The following is a 21,909-nucleotide window of genomic DNA, read 5'->3' on the forward strand; positions in this document are numbered from 1 at the left end:
GGAGGCTATGAGAAGCCCGTTAAACCGAGTACGTCAGAGGAGAAGGCTCCACCTGGGCAGCCACTCCTCTCTGCTGGAAGAGAGCAAGTGGGGAGGAGAAGAAGGAAGGAGGGAAGAGGGAAGCGGGAGCTCGTTCTCTCATCCGTGTTACAGGGAGGAAGAGAGGAAGCAAAAGGGAAGTGAAGTGGAAGCGGAGGAAGAGGAGGAGGAAGGAGAGGAGGAGGAGGAGTCGGTCTGGAACTGGGCACCTCACCCCCCTCCCAGTGCCCCGGCAGGAGCGGAGGTGGTGGAGGTGGCGGGTCTGGTGCTGGTGGAGGGGGGTGGGGGGGGGGGGGGGAGGGGGGAGGTAGGGGGGCTGCTACTGGTAGGAGCCGAGCTGGAAGTCTTTGGGCGGCAGCTTGAGGCCCAGGGAGTTGGTTCCCAGCGGGTCCATCATGTTCTTGTAGCGTTCTCCGCGGTGCTTCAACAGGAACGGACCCCAGTCTGGCTGAGGGGAGCAGACCAGCTTCAGACGCTGCAGAGAGAGAGAGAGACAGAGAGAGAGAGAGAGAGAGAGAGAGAGAGATAGGTTAGATAGATAGATAAGTTAAGATACGGTTAAGTTTAGGTAAGTACCGCGTTTCCTCTAATAGTTGCCGGTAGTCAACCCCAACAGAAGCAGATCAGAAAACAAGGAGACTTCATACGAAAATATGAGCAAATATACTTATCAAACAGAGGGAATTAGAAATAAAGGCCTGTCTCTAATATAAGCCTGCTTCCAATAAAGGCCTGGTACCCTCTGCAGTTGAGGTACATAAAGGCCCGGGCCAATATTAGAGGAAATACGGTAAAACAACTTTGGTTAATGTTAAGGTTAGGGTTAAGTTTAGGCTACTATAGGCTACTTATTCCTGTTGAAGACTGTGATATACAGTCGGTTTGACTACTGTTGATAAAATGTACTTGGACAAAAGTGTCCGCTAAATGACATAATGTAATGCAATGTAATGTAATAATGTAATGTAATATTGTAAGTTTAGGCAACTAAAACAACTTAAGGTTAAGGTTAGGGAAAGGCTTTTGGTCATGGTTAAATAAGAAAAACTTGAAAAACCCTGACTTTCCACCAAACTACTTCAATGTGACACTACTTGCTGTTTGTAGTCGTGCCTCCTTCATGTAACCGTTTCATGCTGGGAACACGGAACTCTAACACTTTACATGCCACCAACACGTGATTTGGTGTTAACAAGTCGTGCTCATTTCACATATTTTTTTGCACATTTTTAGCTTGCCACTTTTATATGGGAGGAAAAGACACATGTAGTAGGCTACAGTTTAGCAAGCAAGCAAAAAAAACAAAAGATGTCAAATTTGAAGTTGGAGGATGGGTCAGTAGATGAGGCGGTTGCTGAGGGAACGGAGATGTGAGGGCGGTCTGCTGAAAGCCATCGTCATCATCATCATCATCCATTAATCTGAGTATTTAAAAAGGACCCGCCGGACTGCCAGCATAATGCCCAAATTAACACTCAGCCAGCAGCCGCCTCTCCCTCCTAATGAGAGCGGGACAAGGCGATTGATTTCCCTGAGATTGTGTGTGTGAGTAAGAGTGTGTGTGAGACGGACAAGAACAAACATACCGTCACAATGGCTGCCTGCGGTTCTGTGTGTATGTCTCTGAGTGTGTGTGTGTGTATGTGTGTGTGTGTGTGTACCTCAATAAAGGTGCCGGGGGCTAGGTGCATCTTAATGACGAACATGATGGGGATCCAGATGACGGAGCAGGTGACCATGAGCCAGCCCATCACCATGGACCAGGTGGGGTAGGTGTAGTCCTCGTACGTCATCACCTTCCACTGGTACAGGCTCAGTCCCAGGATGCCCTGCACAGAGCATTGGGGGGGGGGGGGGGGGGGTGGAGGAGGAGGAGGAGGAAGAGCAGAAGGGAGGAAGAGGAGGAGGAGGGAAGAGGAGGAAAAAGAGGAGGAGGAGGAAGAGGAGGAGAAAAAGGAAGGAAGAAGAGGAGGGAGAGGGAGAGCAGAAGGAGGAGGAAGAGGAGAAGGAGGAGGGAGAGGAAGAGGAGGAAAAAGAGGAGGAGGAAGAGAAGGTAGAAGAGGAGGAGGGGGAGGAAGAGGAGGAAACAGAAGAGGAGGAGGAAGAGGGAGAGGAGGAGTAGGAAGAGCAGAAGGAGGAGGAAGAGAAGGTGGAGGAAGAAGAGGAGGGGGAGGAAGAGGAGGAAAAAGAAGAGCAGGAAGAAGAGGGAGAGGAGGAGTAGGAAGAACAGAAGGAGGAGGAAGAGTAGAAGGAGGAGGGGGAGGAAGAGGAGGAAACAAGAGGAGGAGGAAGAGGAGGAGGAGGGAGAGGAGTAGGAAGAGCAGAAGGAGGAGGAAGAGGAGAAAAAAGGGGAGGAGGAGGAAGAGAAGGTGGGGGAGGAAGAGGAGGATGGGGAGGAAGAGTGGGAAAAAGAAGAGGAGGAGGAAGAGGAGGAGGAAGAGGTTGACCCAAGCAAACACAAAATTGTCAGATATATTTAGGTCCTGATTTGACAGCGATGCAGGCAGCAGCTCTGGACCTGTCTGTGTCTCTCCACTGTCCCCATGTGGTTTGATTGGGCCAATAATGGAGGGTTTGCCTCTTCTTCTGTCTGCTGATTGGCCACAAAGTCTGATGGTGTTGCGTGAATTCGTTATATGCTTTTTTTCTGCAGCACACTGCTGTTAATGCTGCTATTATCATACATATACTGTACTGGTCCATACCTGGGGATGTGCGACTCCGCACAGACTTGCCAAAAATGCGCATAAACAGCATAAGTTTTGGCAATGCCCATGTGCAGTTTCAGATTGATTGGCCAACCCATTGAGGAGCAAAATGGATGCAGACAGACAGACAGAAGGACAGAGTTTTCCTCATTTTATAGTAGGATAGTAGGATAGTAGGATATGTTGTGCAGGTCAGCTGGCAGCCGGTGTGATGGCGCATTGAAAAGTAAAAAAAAAAAAGTAAGTTCCCCTGCATATGTTATTGTCAACGTTTCAGTTTGGCTGAAATGTCGACAAAAAAATATGCAGAGGTGATCTGTGCGTCAGGGAATTCATTTTTTTTGTTAAGGAAAAATTGCACCACAAACAATTATTTCTATCTAATTGCATCGGAACATACAGTATAGCCCGCATTGGACTGCATGTAACAAAGAAGAGGTAATTTTATAGAATGTGTGTTTACTGGAAAAAATAGTTCTCGAGGCTGTTGTGTGTGCAGCAGTTGACTTGACGCAACACTAACAACTCGCCAGTTACTATGTTGAAATACACAAACAGCTTGACACTTTGTGACGTGACGCAAAATGGAAGGAGGAAATAATTTTAGATTTCACCGGAACAGGGCAAAAATTGCTCCTGTTCCTTTCAATGGTAAATCAATGAACTTGAAAGGCGTCAGTGAAAATGGAAAGATTTAAGCTGTGTACGTGTGTGTGTGTGTGTGTGTGTACGTGTGTGTGTGTGTGTGTGTGCGTGTGCGCGTGTGTGAGACAAGACGAAAAACAAACATACCGTCAGAATGGTTGGAGTCACAAAGGCCCAGCAGATTCTCCAGAAGCGGTTTGGCTGGAAACCAATCATCATTTCAATGTCCTCGCAAAACCTCTGCAGACCTGCGAAAAAAAAGAAAAAAAAAAAAAAAATTGAAGAGGGAAGAGGAACGGGAGAAAGTCAGAGAGACGAGACACAGAGAGTGACCCGGGTTTATTAAGGTCCCATACAAAGGGGATCAGCAAATACAGCCCATCCTTTGTGTGTGTGTGTGTGTGTGTGCATGTGTGTGTGTGTGTGTGTGTGTGTGTGCATCAGAGAGATAGAGTGACAGAGAGAGAGACAGAGCATCAGTTTCTGTCCCTGAGAAGCTTCCAGAAGAAAAAGCGGCGTAGCAGATGTCCCTCCGCCTTTATTGACGGATAACAGTGAGTGACATGAATCCAGAGCCACACACAATCATTTCAATATGTCACCTGTAGGCCGCTGTGACAGGCCGGAGGAGCCGTTAGCTCCTTGGTAACAGGCTCATGACACACCTGGGCGCTCTGCCGCTGTGCGACTGACATGACAACAGAGACACCTAGTGGTGACGACCTGAACAGCACCGTGAATACAGCAGGGAATAGGGATTGTGAATGATGAAGCCTTTGCCTGTGGCCTTTTGCTAAATCATCTGTAGGCCTATGTAGATGTAACAGGTGTTATTATTTTCATTTATTTATTTTATTTATATGTTTTATTAGGTAACACTTTACAATAAGGGTCACTAAGTTAAGGGTTAGTTAATGCTTAATAAGGGTTATTTAATGCTTAATTGCATGCACTTAAATGCATTAACTAACCCTTAATTAACGGTTAGCTAATGTGTAATTTACTATTGATGTTCATGTTAAGTAAGGTATTAATTTATACATTATATAATAGTTTATAAAGATGACTATTAAATAATGTATAAATGAATACCTTACTTAACATGAACACAATTAGTAAATGATTACCAGACACATTAGTTAACTGTTAATTAAGGGTTAGTTAATGCCTATTAAGCATTAACTAACCCTTAACTTAGTGACCCTTTATTATTATCCTTACTTACCTATTTTCTTATTTCTTTCTTTCTTTCTTTTTAATGTCATTTTTTAATTGATAATGTAAATTTACCTGACAAATTATGTTTTTTTGTGTGTGTGTTTATGTGAAGCACATTGAATTTGCCTTGTGTATGAAATGTGCTATATAGATAAATCTAGGGACTTGGATGAACTGCCTCCCATCATAAATAGGAGAAGGCTTGTGCTGATAGGCGGTTCGACCAATATGGGTTTTTGAAGGCCGATTCAGATTGATTATAAAAAATCAAACTCATGATGCTCTTACCAAGTTTTAATCCTATTAAAACCATATTGCATTGAAAAGTCCTAGATATTTAGTTTTCTTTAAGATATTAAATTGATACTGGACTCTTGATTTGTTCTGACTTGACTTGCTGTTCTACATTTAGACTTGAGACTTGACATAAATGACTTGGACTTGACTTGGAAATCTACATTTAGACTTGAGACTTGACTTAAGACTTGAGCCTCAAGACTTGAGATTCAAGACTTGAGACTGACTTGGGACTCAAGCAAAGTTGACTTGGTCACACCTCTGTGGGACACTAAAACTCTCCATTGAAACCCAGAATAATGAAATTATTTTAGTGTCAGCTGCTCTTTAAGGCAGCTGGTGACCCTCCACACCTATTCAATGGGAGGGGAAACTCTGGTCTACATTAGACCTTTCAATGATTAACTAATTTGCATCATAACTATATTACTGAACAATTCAATGGAAAAATAAAATGTGCAAAAAAAACTGACTGGCCGATATCCACTTTATTTTTGTTGTCACTTACTTTTTTATTGGGAATTGTATTGTGCAAAAGTTAACAATGAACATTAAACAGTGCGGGGTTCATATTTCATAGGTATCTAGTGCAGCGTTCTACATTTCAGCCATTTTTATTCATATCAAGGGCAGTGTCCTCTATATTTTGTGATGTAATCGTCCATTTGTCCCATTTTCTATGGAATGCATCCTTAGTCTTTGGGATAAAGCAAATATTTCCCCTACAATGTCCATCCATTGTTCAAGACCAGGGGTTTTGTACCAGTTTGTGGTGATTGCTTTTTTGCCGGCAACAAGTAAACATCTCACAAAGGTACCAGTCACATTTTAATATCACATCCTCTGATATTACGCAGAGGCATAATATCTTACAATCATTGGGGATTTCGTAACCTAAGATCTCTCTCAAAGCTGAGCTTATCTCATCCCAGAAAACCTCCCAGAAATCTTTTCACACATCCAAATATATGAGAGTGATTAGCATCCATGTGTCCACACAGTCTCGACAGCTATCTGATATTTGATATTTAATAAAAGGGCAATTATTGGTGTAACCCTGGTTGATGAGGTAAATCAAACTAACATTTGGGCTCATGATTGATTTTATAGTAACAGCTGTACTCACCATAGAGGTAGGAAATTCCCACCAGCTCGAAGATGGCAATGATGACCAGAGAGTAGGAGGCTGCAAATGTGTCCACCAACTGCAGCATGTACATTCCACTCTGTCACACACACACACACACATACACACACACACACACACACACACATGAATACAAAATATTGCAAAGACGCTTCATTGTCCTTGGAGGAGCTCTAGGCTTTTGTCTTTCGATAACATCCAGATTGAAATCTTGCCTCACTTGTTTCTTTCTAGCTCTGAGGCAGACTTGTCCATGGTCATAACTTTCACACTGAATTGTCCCAGATCATAAGAAATGACATATGTGAATCCTACTTTAGGCGGGATTTCTCCCTGTGAGCTGTCTGTGGGGATTTTAATAGCTCTCCAGCCTCTCTTGTTCCACTCAGTGAGCCTGTCCTCCGAAGGCCGAGCTTCGCTTTACATGCACAGATCTGTCGGCTTATTCAAAGAAGAGTCGGAGGTTCGCGGGGTGAATGCTAACACTCCACCGCTCCCTGTTTCAAGTCTGCGGCATGGCACCAGATATGAATAAACGAGGGAGTAAATGTAAGACCTCTGGCTGGGCACATGAGGTCTATGTGTGTGTGTGTGTGTGTGGCGTACCTCTGTGATCATGGGAAATCCAAGGACGAAGAAGCAGATGCAGCAGACCAGGGTGAAGAGCGGTTTGTGTTTCCTCAGGTACTTGGGGAACTCGTCCGACACCGAGGTGACGATGGTCTCAATGGTGGCAAACTGGGATGGGAGGATGAGGAGGAGGAGGGGAGGAGGGGGTTAAGACGGAGGATAGACGAGAGACAAAGTGAAGAAAGTCAGGGAAGAAGGGAAGGAAACAGGGGAAGAGGGGAGTTAAAGAAGCCCAATTATAAGATCTCAATTTTTCCTCTGTGATCAAATATCAATCAAGGCATTGTTCGAATTTGATTTTGTTTGAGTGGTTAAATTCATTTTTAAAAATCCATCCTTTTCTCCAGGAAACTTCACTCTAGGACTTGGTGCTGATTGGCCAATCAGGCCAGTGTTCAAAATTTGAACTGGAAAGCCTCCACTCAGCAGTTTCACCTCTTTTCAACTAGAGGAGCTGCTGCTGTCAGCCAATCAGGGTCCAGGATTGTGACGACTTAGTCTTCACATTCATTCAATAAAACCCTTATTATATGCAAAAAAAAGAAAAAAAAACATCATAAAAAAAAACATTGTTCTTATCCTGAACCATAGCTGATTTAAAAACAAAATCATGAAAACTGAATGATATGGTCCTTTATTAGGCGAGGTGATAATCACAACAGATTATTCAAATCATGGTAGAAATAGTGCTGAGAAGTGAGAGAGAGAGAGAGAGAGAGAGAGAGTGTGTGTGTGAGAGGGAGGGAGAGAGAGAGAGAGAGAGAGAGAGAGAGAGAGACCTGACAGGTGGAGTCTGCCTGGAGATTAGGGATTGTTACATGATAGCAAGAGGGGCTCAGGACCCAGAGGACCGCAGAGGATGAATAGACAAACAGGCAAATTGCGGGAGGGAGGTGTAGAGTGTGTGTGTGTGTGTGTGTGCGCTGTAGAAACCCATTGGCACCGAGCTATCTGCCACTTCTCCGCTCCTCTCCTTCCTCCTGAGCTCCCAAAACTAATTTCCTGTCAACATCCCAAGCCTATTACCGCCAAGCTGCTCGCTACAACAAAGCGGCTCGCCCGGTGCTCTGAGCCGCCGCTGCCAAGGCAAAGTAACATCATCATTTACTATTACTGTTGACTTGTGTCTTAATGCTCCCCCCTGCCCTCTGCCCCCCGCCGGGCTCGGGGGGCATCACGCTGCACTTGGAGGAATTGGCTTTTTATCTGGAACTGTTTGCCTAAGATTGTACCTGGAGGCTCTTCAGGGCCGCTCTGGTTTTTAAACTGTCTCCCGCAGACTGAAGGCTTTGCTCAGCGAAGTTACATCAAGAATGAACCGGTGCAATTTAGGTAATATACCAACCGGATTTAACACTCAGGACAAGTGCCCTCTTAAAGTATTACTTGTAGCTAGCAAAAAAGCAATAACTAAGAAATGGCTAGGCAAGGATCCACCAACAAAAGGAGAGTGGATAGCGAGAGTAAAGGAAATGTATGATATGGAGAAACTGACCTTTTCTCTAAGACTTTGTATCGATACATTTTGTAAGTATTGGTCGAAATGGTTATTACATATGAATATGGATATTACTTTTTCTCTCTTTTACTTTATTACTTTATTTGACAGGGACAGTACATATTAATAACATTTCTGAAAATATGCCAGAGTTAGCCAGTTAGCCCTTAACTTTATGTATGTGGTTTACTAGTATTATCACATTTATAATTTTTTTTTTCCAAAATGGGTTTGTATGTGAACTTGTTAGATAAATGTCATAAGACAATAATCATTTTAACTTACTTTGAGGACTAGATGGACTGAGACTGATATGGACTTGAGGTGATCCTTACTTGATGCCCTGTTGATGTTTTCTCTTTATGCCTCTCTTTCTTCCTGGGACTATCGGGAAAGTAACCCTTAACACAAAGCTGACTACTGATAACATAAGAGCTGTACTGTATTACCCCTGGTGACATGTCTGTTCAGTTCTCCTGTGCATTTGTATTCCACTAAAACAAAAGCTACAAAAATAAAGTGATAAAAGAACGAACCGGTGCAGTAAGTAGTGGAAGAGTTAGTGCTGCAACATAAAAAGTCCAACAAGGATAAACTTTTAAACTGGATCAAATCACGGTTTAGCAATACATTCTGTTGCATTAAACTGTAAACCTAGTGTAAGGACTAAGCAAGATTACACTTCACTCAGTTTAGTTTTTACTGTAAACATAAATTAACTTCCATCCTGTTATTCCAAAAGTTTACACTCCAATTTAAGTTTTCTGCTGGGAGGGAAGGTTTCATTTTCAGCTGTAGTTGTTCCTATTGAACCAAAACCTTAACCCTAGCCTTCAGTTGTTTTATTGCAGTGACAGGTGGCAACAAGACAGGTGTGCAGACCTTTTTCTAGTTTGAACTCTGTCCTCTTTCCTTTTAGAATCACATGGAAAAGATCACAGCTAACAACGTTCTCTTTTCTAAAGAGGAACTCAGGAACTTTTACTCTGAGGACATGTTAAATGAGACACTTTTTACTTTTACCTCAGTAGATTTTTACACCAAAACTTTGACTTCTACTTCAGTAAAATACCAGCAAAGTAACAGTACTTCTACTTGAGTAGGACATTCAAGTACTCTTTCCAGCCATTACCATCTCCTTCAGTTCAGCTGCCCCTCTGTCAGAGCCGGGCTGTGTGTGTTCATTGGTTTGTTTGTGTGTACGGTGCTTAGGTGAATTACGGTCTGCACTGTTTAGACTGCGGATCCCCAATCAGTGACAGACGGGTGGTGTGGTGTGCTGCACAAAATTCTATTGATAATTTGGTGGATGTGTGCAGAATTTATACATAGCCTAGGTGTATGATGCTATGAAAGTGAGTGTGTGCTTTGGAGGAAACAAAAGTTAGAGACTCTCATTACTGCCAGAAAGATCCTTAATGTTGGGAAACTTTGGGGCCGTCGAGAAAAACAATGTGTTTGGTTTTGCAGCTTCAGTGAACAAACACAAACCAACACCTGGGTAATGATGAAGTCTCCACATGCATTTAGAAATATGCAAGTTACTATAAATGTTTATTACATATTGCACACTGATGCACAGGCACGCACATTTGTATTACTATACTTGTGAGGACCTTCATTGACTACATTCATTCCTTAACCCCAAATCTTAACCCCTCACACCCACCCTTTTTTTTTCCAAACAGTATGACAATGTCACATACATATTCTGTATGTATTCTGAAACCCAAGACCTAATTTTTTAAGTCTGCACCATTACAACAAATCTAGATGTTTGTGCATAATTTTATACACATTTCCCTATAATTCAGCCTGACATGTTTGGTATCTTTGGAAACCGTAGGATCTTGAGCAGAATTTAAAATAAAGTTCTGTGGCCTTGGCCTTGAGGCATGTGGTTTTAACCTGAACCTAATCCTAAATCAAATCTGAACCCTAAACCAAAGTCCTAATCTTAAACTCGCCCCTTGTAGAGGTGAAGAGCAGCAAAATGTCCTCACTTTGGAGGAATTTTCTTCATCTTCCTATCCTTGTGAGGACATTTGGTAGAAATACAAGAACACACACACATACACACAAACACACACACAGACACAGTGAGTGAGAGGTGGTTACCATGGTATCCAGGCCAAGAGTCAGTAGCATGAGGAAGAAGATGATCGCCCAGAAAGGAGACAGGGGAAGTCTGGTCAGAGCCTCTGGATACACCACGAACGCTATGCCTGGACCTGATACACACACACACACACACACACACACACACACACAAGCATGAGCATGCACACATGATGTTCCAGATGCCCCACCACAGATAAAGCGCTGTGTTTCTGTGCACCACAGCGCTCTGTGTGGCCGGTCGCTGTGCAGTTTGGTATCTTACCTTCATCTGCCACCTTCTCTATTGGCACCTTCAACTCATGTGCCATGAAACCAATGACAGAGAAGATGACAAACCCAGCAAATATACTGGTGGCGCTGTTTGTACACGTCACTATAATAGTATCCCTGGAAGAAGAAAACAAAAAAAAACAGAGAAGGCAGTTAAACAAAACGGCATCTGCTTTAGTGGTTTTAACAGTACAGCAATAATCAGAACATGGTCTACACACTGATATTGTTGCTCTTTCATTTGGTACATAGACAACAGGTCTGCCTGTTGTGTGCAAGCATATGAGAGATCAAACAGCGCCCTCTAGTGACAGGAATAAAAACTGACAGGTCTAAAAGTTTTGGGAGTTTGGGAATTTTTTTTTTTTTAAATACATTTATCATTGACATTTCAGCAGTTCAGGGAATATTTCAACAAAAGCATAACCTATTTAAATCTCATCGTTTGACCACAACTTTTCAGGATTTTATTCATGAAATCTACAAAAATGTAGCCTAGATTTACATGAACTCTTAAAACATTAGCATTAACAGCAGAATTCATGATCTAACTACAGTTAACAAGCAGCTCTTCCAAATTATATTTGTTCCACTCGTAATTTGTTATCATGAAATAAGTATCTAGTGTAAATGCTGTACATACTACGCAAGGTAGGAAGTCTTATGGAAAACAAGGGTCATTAAACAATTTTGGCATCAAAGAACATCAGACGGACACCTCATATAAATAAAAAAAACAACAACAATGAAACCTTAAATCATTATAAAATTTTGGTGTGTTCCTAGTATTATATAGTGTCAGAGTATGTTTTGCTAACCACAGAAATGAATTTCTGCAGCTAGAGTGGATCTGTAGCTCCAAATCAGCTGACAGTTCTGGTTTCTTAACTCTCATGTGCGTACGGGAAAAGAAAGAAACACCATATCACTGGCTGCAAAACATCACCATGTTTATTACTGACATTTGTGCGTTACGGGCACAGATGTCATGTGTCTACGGCGACGGTTTCAGTGTGTTTGCCAGAAGCATGGTTTACCTGCTGTGTGTTTACCTGTAGCAGTTGTTGTGGAACTTGTTGTAGGAGGAGAGCGTGATGAGGCCGCCCCACGCTGCCGACAGAGAGAAGAAGATCTGGGTCGCCGCGTCCTTCCACACCTGACAGAGAAGAGCAGCGCAGGTCAAATACTGCAAATAACTCTTTGATTTTGGTTTTAAAGTCACAAAGAAATGAAAAACTACTTTTTCCTTGTCAGCTAATTCTCCATATCATAACGTACACCTGTTTTACAAAACATTTGCAACATTTTTATTTTCTCGTTTTTCTATACTAAGTCCCATTAGATTTACTTCCTGGAAAACTGTGTATTTTCAGTGGTTCCTTCATGTTGTACCAGTAGAACCATTAAAACCATAAAAAAAAAATGTGAACAACCCCCTGCAACTTCACAACTTTCAAAGTGACAGTGTCAACATGATGCGGTGGTGAAAATCTGTTTCCTTTTCTAAGACACCATGGTTGAGTCCCAGTGGCTGAATTGACACACACTGGCCACTTTATTAGGTACACCTATCTAGTACCGGCTGGTCATTTGTTGCTATAGCAACATTTATCATAAGGACCGAGGACTTGTGTGTTCAGATGCCCTTCTGCACACCACTGTTGTAAAGACTGTTACTGAAGCATTTGTTTGTTGTTGTTATTTGTTGTACTTTGTTTTTGATTGCTGTCTCTCTGTTTTCACGCTACAGAGTGTAGTGTGAAATTCCCAGGAGGGCAGCAGCTGTTTCTGAGCTGCTGAACCAACAGTCAGACGCTCAAAGTCTCTTTGATCACAAATCTCGCCCATTCTAATGTTTGGTCGAACAAAAACACTAAACCACTTCATCATGTCTGCATGTTTTATACGTTGAGTTACAGCCACATGATTCACTATCGCTAGGAGCAGGCTGTTTGTGTTAACAAGCAGGTGTACCTATAAAATGTGACTGTATTCGTTTTGAATAATACAAAATTTGTGAAGCTCGAGATTATGAACAAAGCATTTTTGAACTATTGAACTTTGGAACAGTCCCTCCCTGCGTTATCCTGAGTCACCAGGATCAGGTACCTTTGCATCGTTGAGTTTCTCCCACTTCGGGGTGATGAAGTAGAGGATGCCGTCTCCGGCGCCGGGCAGCGTCACGCCTCGGATCAGCAGGATGACCAGAACCACATAGGGAAACGTGGCGGTGAAATAAACCACCTGACCAGAGAGGAGAGATGGGATGAGAGTAAGGCAGGATTAGAACGAGAAGGAGAGGAAAAGAGAGAGAGAGGCACTGAAAAGGTGATGGATGTGGAGGAGGTGAAGGGATCAGAATCTTTTCTGGTTCCTTGTTTATTTAAACTTAACACTGGGTTTCCTTTAAGTGGTAATCCTCAAGATCCTGGCTTTGTTTACTTAGTTAATTTCTTGGATTTTAGACTTTTTTTTCCTCACCTAAATTTATTATGAGATTTTTCATCAAGATCTGACAGCAAAAGAGAGCTAAACATAGGTTTCACTCACATTTTGAGGCTGTAATGATTTAAAACACAGTGGAACAGATGTGAATATACTCAAAGTTTTGATGGTTGGAACTGTAGTATGAACACTGTCTTTTAGTTACAGCAAATTTACTTCTGTCTACATCTAGTTTACATTTCTCCCAATCATTTTGCAATGCATGCTGTATGTAATTTGTTTGTTTTTTTACATTTATTTTATAGTGTCAAACCTAGCTTGAAATGAACTGCTGTCTCGGCTAACAAAGACACCCTAAATAAAAATGTGAAGTTTTAGAGGCGACATGATTTTGAGGGATTATTTCCTGGAGGAGACTTCCAGTTCTTCCTGTGGGATAAAACTGATTTTTGACCAAACCAAATGTCTTCTTCTGAAGGAGGAAAAAGAGTGCTGATATCTGCAACTATGCTGACTGTGTGCAGAAACAGAGAGGAAGCTGGACCATTGGTACTAACTTAAAGGATAATTTTGTCAATTTTGGACCTATTTATAATTTGTCTCTTATATACCTGTAATACCTGTAGTACAGTATTGTCTCCAGAGTCAGCTGTCAGTTGAAACAGCTCCGTTGCCTCTTGCTGCTAATAATGATTCCAAACTGTTTGTCAAAATATCTCCAAAAAATCCGGTCTGTGAAAACGATACAGAGAGCGACCGACGTATTTCTCTCCACGGCCCGGAGCAGCAGCACCGCTTCCACCGTTTCCACTCAGCGGATCTTCTTCTACCGAACTCTACTGTTTACAATCTGACCTGACCGTCCAGAACCAGATCACTCCACCAGGAACCGCCTTTCACCCCACAGCGGTCTGTGCTGTGGCAGAGAAAAATAGTTCTGTGATTTCCTGAAGTGTGTGTAATGGAGGAACTGAGCCATGTTTCCTCTACAAACGGCTTTTTTGGAGATATTTTGACAAACAGTTTGGACTCATTGTTTCAACCGACAGCTGACTCTGGAGACAATATTGTCTGTGGGTCCAAGAACTACAGGGATGAAGAGACTCATTATATACAGGAACAAAATCACAGAACTTATCCTTTAACAAAACACCGGTGTTGTGCTTTAACTTTCCACTGTCCCTCATGTGGTTCCTTCCAGAGTGTCACTACATGCAGCAGAGCGGTGCATCTCACCTCCATCTCCTCTAGAGGGCGACACGCCACAAGAATTCAGTCTGAACAATAACTAACTCCTGTTTCCCTCCTGCTGGACGAAGGTGGGAACAGCAGGGAAAGAGGATGGAGGATTTGTTTCTGACAGATGTTTCTTTGTCAGTGTACCTTTCCTGATGACTTGATTCCTTTGGCCAGGGAGGCGTAGACGATGATCCAGGCCAGGAACAGACAGCCTGCTAACGGCCAGCGGATGTCTCCTGGGAATTCAATCCCTTTAGAGATGTGCAACACATTGTACCTGCGGGTGGGTGTTAAACAGCAACACTTAGCTTGAAAATTGATTAAATTCCAAACATTACACATCTACAAATCGTCATTGTCAGGTGAAAACCTCATAACTCATAATTTTGGTGATTTTCATGCTTTAACTTAAATTGAAGCATCACGCGCTCCTCTATGGGTTGAGGAAGTTCTACGACCTCTTGGGTCTATGAAACCCTTTCAAACCCCCATTGGCTAAACTGAAAAATACATGCCGGTCGAGCTAAAAACAAGGCTGATTTTCTGAAAGTTCCTGAAAAGTTAACATTTCAGAGATGCAAGGTTTTCACCTGAGGTATACATCAAGTGTGAGAGGCGAGACAGCAGAATGTAGGTAAACACAGAGAAAAATGCAACTGGGAGCTGTTAAAATAAAAAAAACAGCCATCTATTCTGTCCCAGAGAGCCAAACAGCAGTAACTGAAGGAGAAGTGAAACTGAGGAAAATGATTTCAAAGTTTTTCTTCCATCCTCAGACAGAAGTGGGCTGAGTATCACCAGAGGTGGAAATTAACAAAGTACATTTACTGAAGTATTGTGCTAAAGTACAGTTTTGATGTACTGGCACTTTGAGGTACTGGACTGGGTGAGACTTTCTACTTTTCCGCCATTACATTTATCTGACGGCTGGAGTTACTAGTTACTTTGCAGAATAAGGTTTTACACTCAAAACATACGATAAGCTCGTAAAATATGTTGCATTGTTAGAGTTTAAACTCCCCAACATTATATGGAGCAGTTAGACCGACAACATTAAAATACTTCTTACAGGTTAATGCTTCAATAATTTAACACTCTGAAAGAATGAGGACCTTTACTTTTGATACTCAAGTACATTTTACTGCTAATAACTAATATACTTTTACTTAAGCAACATTTTGAATGCAGTATTGGTGTATTGGTATTGCTAGTAAAGGATGTAAGTAACATTTACAGGTCTAAGTTTTGTTGATGTGGAATTTAAATCCTTTGGACATGTAAGACAGGGAAAAGTCTTTACTGCTGTTTGGTTTCTTGGCCAGAAGTCACAGTGTTTGTTTGTTTGTTTGTTTGGGATAATCATCACTTACTTGAAGTATTCCTCACTGGGGCTGACATAGGTCTTGTTCGGATCCACAGTCATGTTTAGCAGTTTAGTCAGGTTTCCCACAGCGTTGGCGGACAGACAGAAACTGGAGTTCTTTACGGAGGTGATGTTTCTGTCCCGCAGGATGCAGGTGTCTGTTCCAACCACAAACCAACACACATCAACAGGGGGAGACGGGCTCAGAGTGCTGCTGCACTGTGGGACACAGACGGGACTGACGCTACGACTGCAGTGTGGAAACTAAAACTGGAACTGCTCACCTCAGATTTACTCAGACTCACGATGGACACCGTTATCAAATACAGAGTCAGTTATAGAAATGACTCTGTATTTGATATCGGTGTCGATCACAGAGTCAGTTATAGAAATGATCCTCCTACCGCTCTACATTTTAGATCTATACTTTCAAAAAAAGAAACTAAGAAACCCTGCTTTTTAATTTTTATGCAGCCTACAAACGAAGCGAACGCCAGAAAGATCTTGACTTCAACTTATTCTATCATTATCCCACATGATCCACAATTTGTTTAAATATACATTCATAATGGTTTAGTAATGTCCCTGCCTGTGTTTTCCTTGTCTCTAGCGTCTTGCATTCTGTAATATTCTGCAGTTCGTTTGCCTTCAGATGGAGATAAAACTCTCACTGCTGCCTTACATTCAATACAGTTTATTCTATTACTGAATTACTGAAATTCAAGACAATATATTTCCCAAAATTGAGAATGACGTTCTTTTTTTTTTTTTTTTTACAAAGAATTACTGCACTTCACATAATTGTCACTCAGAGACTCAGAGAGATACAGACAGAGAGAGAGAGAGAGAGAGAGAGAGAGAGAGAGAGAGAGAGAGAGAGAGAGAAAGGGCTACATGTAAAACATAGAATCGCTTGCTTTTGTACATTCTCTTTAATAATTTTATCACAATTTTGATGTTCATATTTTATGCTTTATTTCTGTTGTCATTAGCAGATGTTTTTATTACCATTGTCTTTACTTTCCCTTTAATTATCTATCATTTTCCCCGATTTTGAAAATGGAAGAGAGAGACAGAGAGAGAGAGAGAGAGAGAGAGAGAGAGAGAGCGAGCGAGCGAGAGAGAGAGCAGCCGCAGTACTCAGTTCCTCCAGCAGGTGTCAGTCTCGGGCTCACTGCGGTACTGCAGCACAGCTGTACAGTAAATTTGTCAAGCAAGCAGTTTTTGTGCTGAATTCACAAAATTGCAAAAGGGGAATATCGCATGATCTGAATCGAATTTCAATATTTATTCGATGCAGTTCTGTGTCAAACGCCTCCGCTTCACTGCTCTTGTCAAAACATTATTTCTTTCTTTTTTTCTACATTTACATTTATAAAGCAGACCAATACAGATCAGTTGCATATTGCAGCTCCAGAAAAGAAAAAAAACTGCTTTAATCTCACATTATAAATGTCACTTATTAATCGAGAAGATGTCAGATATTTCCCTCCAGGTGTGATCTGTCAGACTGAGGCTCGAGCCGCAGTTTACCGGCCTGCTGCATCACCGGGAATAACACTCCAGCTCCAACAATAAACTGTTATCTGGTGAACGGCAGCACGCGGCAGAGAGCTTGGGGGTTTTCGTTCACCGGGGAGAGTGAGAACACGGAGAGCTGAACACCGCAGAGATCACAGGTCAGGATTCATTATACTGCAGGTTTGCAAGACACCTCAGCTGAGGAGCCATGACGCATTGCGCATTGTGGAGAGAGGTGCCTTTTGGTGTGTGTGTGTGTGTGTGTGTGTGTGTGTGTGTGTGTCTTACCTAAAAGCAGCATGTCTTTGTCCTTACATTCCACCGTGTTCCACTCATTCCTACAGTTAGCCCATGGCAGTGAGCCCTTCAACGAAGCGAACAGGTAGTACAGTGTCCAGCACATTATAATATTATAGTATATGGCTATCAAGACAGATATTATCAACATGGCAATCCCGCAACCTAAAATAAATAAATGAGAATGAAATATATAAATTACTCTTAAGCAAAGTAGAAGCGCGTGAGTATAAGAAATGAGGATTATTTGGGTATTAAATCTGATTATTTTTACAGTTTATTTTACAGTGGGGGTTCAGTCGGCGCAGGTTACCTTGCAGAGCTGGGATGGCTTTCCACACGGACACCGGGCCCTGGCTGGCAAACTGGCCCAGCGAGACCTCCAGCAAAAAGATTGGGATCCCGGCAATGCCCAACATTGTCAGGTAGGGGATCAAAAAAGCTCCTGCAATGGAAATGAAACGAATGAACCGCAAAGCCTGAAAAGTGACAAGAGTCCAAACAAAAACCAACGAGAATCCAAGGATGAAGCGTCAGATCATCTATTGATTTTGTCATTTAAGAAAAGAAAGCAGTCAGGTTTCTGTCTCCAGTCAACACACACAATCTGGATAATTACATTGATTTATGAATAAAAATCATAGCCAGGAATTTATCAAGAAATAGCTGAGGGCCTGGCTGAACAAATGACCCAGTAAGTAGGTTAAATAAAATAACAATAATAATAACAATACTACTACTACTACTACTACTACCAATAATAATAATAATAATAATTATTATTATTATTATTATTATTATACAGTTAAAGGTTACATATAAATTAGCTACAGTTTTATTATTCGTATTATTAGTATTATTATTAATAATAAACCTCCTATAAAAGTCCTATAATAATGTAAATACATATCTTCCAACATTTTTTAACCATATTGAGACATTTGTTTTTTCTTTCTTTTTTTTTTTTTTTTTTTATGACCAGATGGCTGGACCAGACTGCTTCAATGTTTCAATGTTTCAATGTTTTTTTTTTTTATGTGACTTTAATGATTGATCAATTCTGTGTCGGAATAAGTTTTTAATTCTCCCAACATCTTACCTCCACCATTTTGGAAGGCAAGATATGGAAACCTCCACACGTTCCCCAGTCCCACGGCATAGCCAACCATGGACAGAATAAAATCCAGTTTATTGGACCAGTTTCCCCTGGCCTTATTCTCATCTCCCCCCTCGTCATCATCGTCAGCCTGAGAAAAAAAAAAACAGCGCTGGTCATTTCAAAATGTCTCTGCATGGCTGAACTACACTCTGGCCTCTTTATTCCCTCTCCAGAATAAACCACAGCTTGATCACACTCAGTCCAACCCCAGTCAAAACGAAAATAAAAAATAAAATAAAACTGGGCTTGAAAGGTTAGAACCAGTTCTGTAGTGGAAGATCAAAGGACCACCACCAATATGAACAAAAATGCAACATATTTTCAGAAAAACATGAACTTGTTTTTTCCCTTAACAAACCCGTTCATCACATCAGGGGTTTGGAGCAAAAGAAAATGACATTTTCTGATTTTATGGCAGATCAAAAGCAAAACTTTAAATGATGGCATCTTTTTTTTTTTATTCAAAACCTAACATAGGCATTTCATACTCATTCATACTTTTACAAAGATTAAGATTCAGAAAATTCAATGAAAACTGAGTGCAGTTAGACCCTTTTCAACATAGGGGTTTTCACCTACGTCTTCTGGATTTTTACCTTTATTTTAATTTCGTTTATGGTTACAAATGCGATCTTTTCACGAAATAAAAATCAGATCAAATAGAGTTCAGTTTTATATATGTATATCCTATATATCAATTTTCTGCCAAGATGTCACTTAGCAGGCCCCTTCACACCGAGGCCTGCTGTGAATTTCACACCATCAATCTCATGTCAGACTAAAAAGGAGCTCAACTGTATTCCGCAAAATAAAACAGGTGAACAAAAGGGAAAACTAACGTGGATCCAACTGCTGCAGCTGCCTGAGCAAATTCAAAATGTGACAGTATGAATATTCAGATTCATAAACAGCTCGGTCCTGTTTCCTTTTTTCCTTTTGATTGTGCGCCACGGGGAAAGGGAGATGGGAGCGTGTGTGCGAAAATGTGTGTGTGTGTGAGAGAGAGATGGAGAGAGAGAGAGAGAGAGAGAGAGAGAGAGAGAGAGGGTTGGAGATTGGGGGGTGGGGGGGGGGGGTTGCTGAGGCTTATCTATGGAACACACCGGACAGGCGCGCGCGCAGAGGGGAGGAGAGGAATGCCCTCGCGGGGATTGGAAACAATCCGCAGCCTTATGTAACACATTACTGTATCACAGCGGCCCACCGGGCCCCGGACGGTACCGGGCCCGTCTGAGACTAATTTGATCCTGCAGTTTTTTGTTTTTTTTTTCATCTTTATAACTGAAAACAAAGACCAAGCAGAGACAAGAAAATCACCTAAAATCAATTTATCAGCCCTAAAACGAAAAGTGTAATTCACTTAGTTCACTCTGAGCTGACTGGAGATCTAATAATTCATCACATCGATCAGATAATAATAACGTATTGACAGTTATCAGCAATCCAGCTCCACTTTATCTCAGGAAATTTAGCTGATATCAGCGAGTTTACAAGTTTTGCTGGTAAATCATTCTGGTGCAGCAGACTTTCCCATACAGACTGCAGACTGACAGCAGAGGGAACCCTGGACAGCACGAGGCAGGACAGGGACGCCAAATAGCTTCTATACTCAGGATCCAGAAGTTGCAGTATGCATTACACGCAATAATTCAGCACTTGTGGTTGGCTGCCACTCATACACTAGAGCCTCTTCACAGGCGGACGGTTTACTGCAGAATACACACACACACATCCAGGCCTACCTGCATGCAGCAGATGTGTTAAATGAACCACTGCTTCGTCCTAACATCCGTCCAGCCTGTGCGGCCTGAGCTCACGTGCAGCCGCTGTGCCAAAAATTCAATTTCCCCTAAAAATGCGTTTCCCCTGGCGGTGCGTCACGCCACGCCAGGAAAACACACACAAAAAAAAAATCATTTCTTTTTTTTGTGTGTTGTCTGATTTTTCACACAGAAAAAATAAGGCTCTGAAAACATTTCATGGGATTACAAAGACTGAAAGAAACCCAGGTGCCTCATAATGATCACGCTTGTTTTTGATCGGATTATTTCAAGCCACAAGCTCCAGTGATTCTACATGGAAGCTGCCAGGCTCCACATTAGTCTGCTTGTCATTTATTAAGCGCATTTCCCCCCCATCATAATTACCTCGTGCAATGGACAAAAACAACACACCGCCAGGGGAAACACATTTTTCAGCGGGTACAGTTTTGGCACAGCAGCAGCAGCTAACACGCATGCCTCCATCACACCGCGCTGATCTAAAGCTCCGGGTGCCTCTGAAAGCTCCCGGGGGTTTCTGCTCCCCAGGCAGCCGGCAGCAGGTCGCTCCAGTCAGCTGTCTTATCAGAGAGAGAGACGGCATTATCCGTATCGCACCTAATTCCAGTGCAGCGTCTCCATGCAGCTGCTCTCTGCTCAGCCGCTCCGGTGTGGAAACGGTTCATTTAGCTGACTTACCCCCGCCACGGCGCCGGGCTGAACAGACGTGTTCCCATCTGTTCCCAGTATGATGGTGGTCTGGCTCATGGCCGTCCAGTTGCCCGAGGTGTTGTTTTGCTCCGCGGTGGCCCGGAGCGGGTCGCCGTACTGGACAGACCCCGCCCGGGCCTGAGCGGCGGCCGAACCGGCGGAATCCTTCCGGAAGGCCGAGTTGGCAGCCACGGATCCAGGCACCGCCGGTGCGGCGCTTTTAAACGTCCCATAGACTTTATTAGTCTCCGGGTCTCCCGGTTTATTTTCCGTGGGACAAAAAGTTTTGCTCTCGTTGCACGGAGGCGGCGGTTGAGGCGCCGGGTGCGCGTGAGGGGCCGGCGGTTGGCACGGGGCGTTCTCCGGTTTGTTTGCTGTAAGTCCCGCGGCTCCGTCGGGCTGCTGTGACGGGATGTAGCCGGTAGGAGCGACGGCGCCGGCCGGCTGTTTGGCCATGTCTCTCTGGTCAGAGAAATCCTGGAACATGGGAGTGACAGATCAGCAAAACAAACGGCGGCAGAGCGACAGAAACCGGCTGCAGTCCATCTCTCCCGTTACACTAACAACCAACACGATGAATCCCCTTTTAAAAAGCCGCACCGGGAGTTTCTGTAACGTTTTAGCGGCTCTTTCTGCAGCATGTTCTGGCTCTGCTGGTCTATAGTTTCAGCTCACAGTCTACCGGGTGTGTGTGTGTGTGTGTGTGTGTGTGTATGTGTGTGTGTGTGTGTGTTGGAGGGGGGGGGTTTGCTTCTCCCGTTCTCCGTTTCTGCAAGATTCTTTAATTTTACGCCCCATTTCCCCCCCATGTCATTCAGCCCCACACATCCACTGATTTTAT

At 42.7% G+C, this 21,909-nt stretch overlaps 1 protein-coding gene across 1 annotated transcript; it reads right to left on the reverse strand.

Annotated features, from left to right (window-relative positions):
* Positions 1 to 358: 358 nt before the first annotated feature.
* Positions 359 to 21,554, reverse strand: slc6a5 (solute carrier family 6 member 5). Its single transcript, XM_071535809.1, has 15 exons — positions 21,057 to 21,554; positions 18,538 to 18,685; positions 17,752 to 17,883; positions 17,430 to 17,603; positions 15,628 to 15,778; positions 14,402 to 14,534; positions 12,683 to 12,817; positions 11,626 to 11,729; positions 10,566 to 10,690; positions 10,301 to 10,413; positions 6,661 to 6,792; positions 6,034 to 6,133; positions 3,540 to 3,640; positions 1,701 to 1,868; positions 359 to 514 (listed from the first exon to the last, which is right to left on the reverse strand). Exons 1-15 carry the CDS (start codon positions 21,552 to 21,554, stop codon positions 359 to 361), a joined length of 2,370 nt encoding a protein of 789 aa, XP_071391910.1.
* Positions 21,555 to 21,909: the final 355 nt, after the last annotated feature.

This window comes from Centroberyx affinis, unplaced genomic scaffold (genome assembly GCF_046629955.1).
Source record: "Centroberyx affinis isolate AG114_WGS23_722 - 3 ecotype Tasmania unplaced genomic scaffold, CSIRO-AGI_Caff_v1 ptg002767l_1, whole genome shotgun sequence".
Lineage (NCBI taxonomy): Eukaryota > Metazoa > Chordata > Actinopteri > Beryciformes > Berycidae > Centroberyx > Centroberyx affinis.

Excerpts from the sequence above, each read along its gene's own strand:
- slc6a5 (XM_071535809.1), bottom strand. The coding sequence starts at position 21,554 with ATGTTCCAGGATTTCTCTGACCAGAGAGACATGGCCAAACAGCCGGCC. Across the intron at positions 18,686-21,056 it reads AGCCCGGCGCCGTGGCGGGG|GCTGACGATGATGACGAGGG; the intron begins GTAAGTCAGCTA and ends TTTTTTTCTCAG. Across the intron at positions 10,414-10,565 it reads AGAGAAGGTGGCAGATGAAG|GTCCAGGCATAGCGTTCGTG; the intron begins GTAAGATACCAA and ends TGTGTGTATCAG.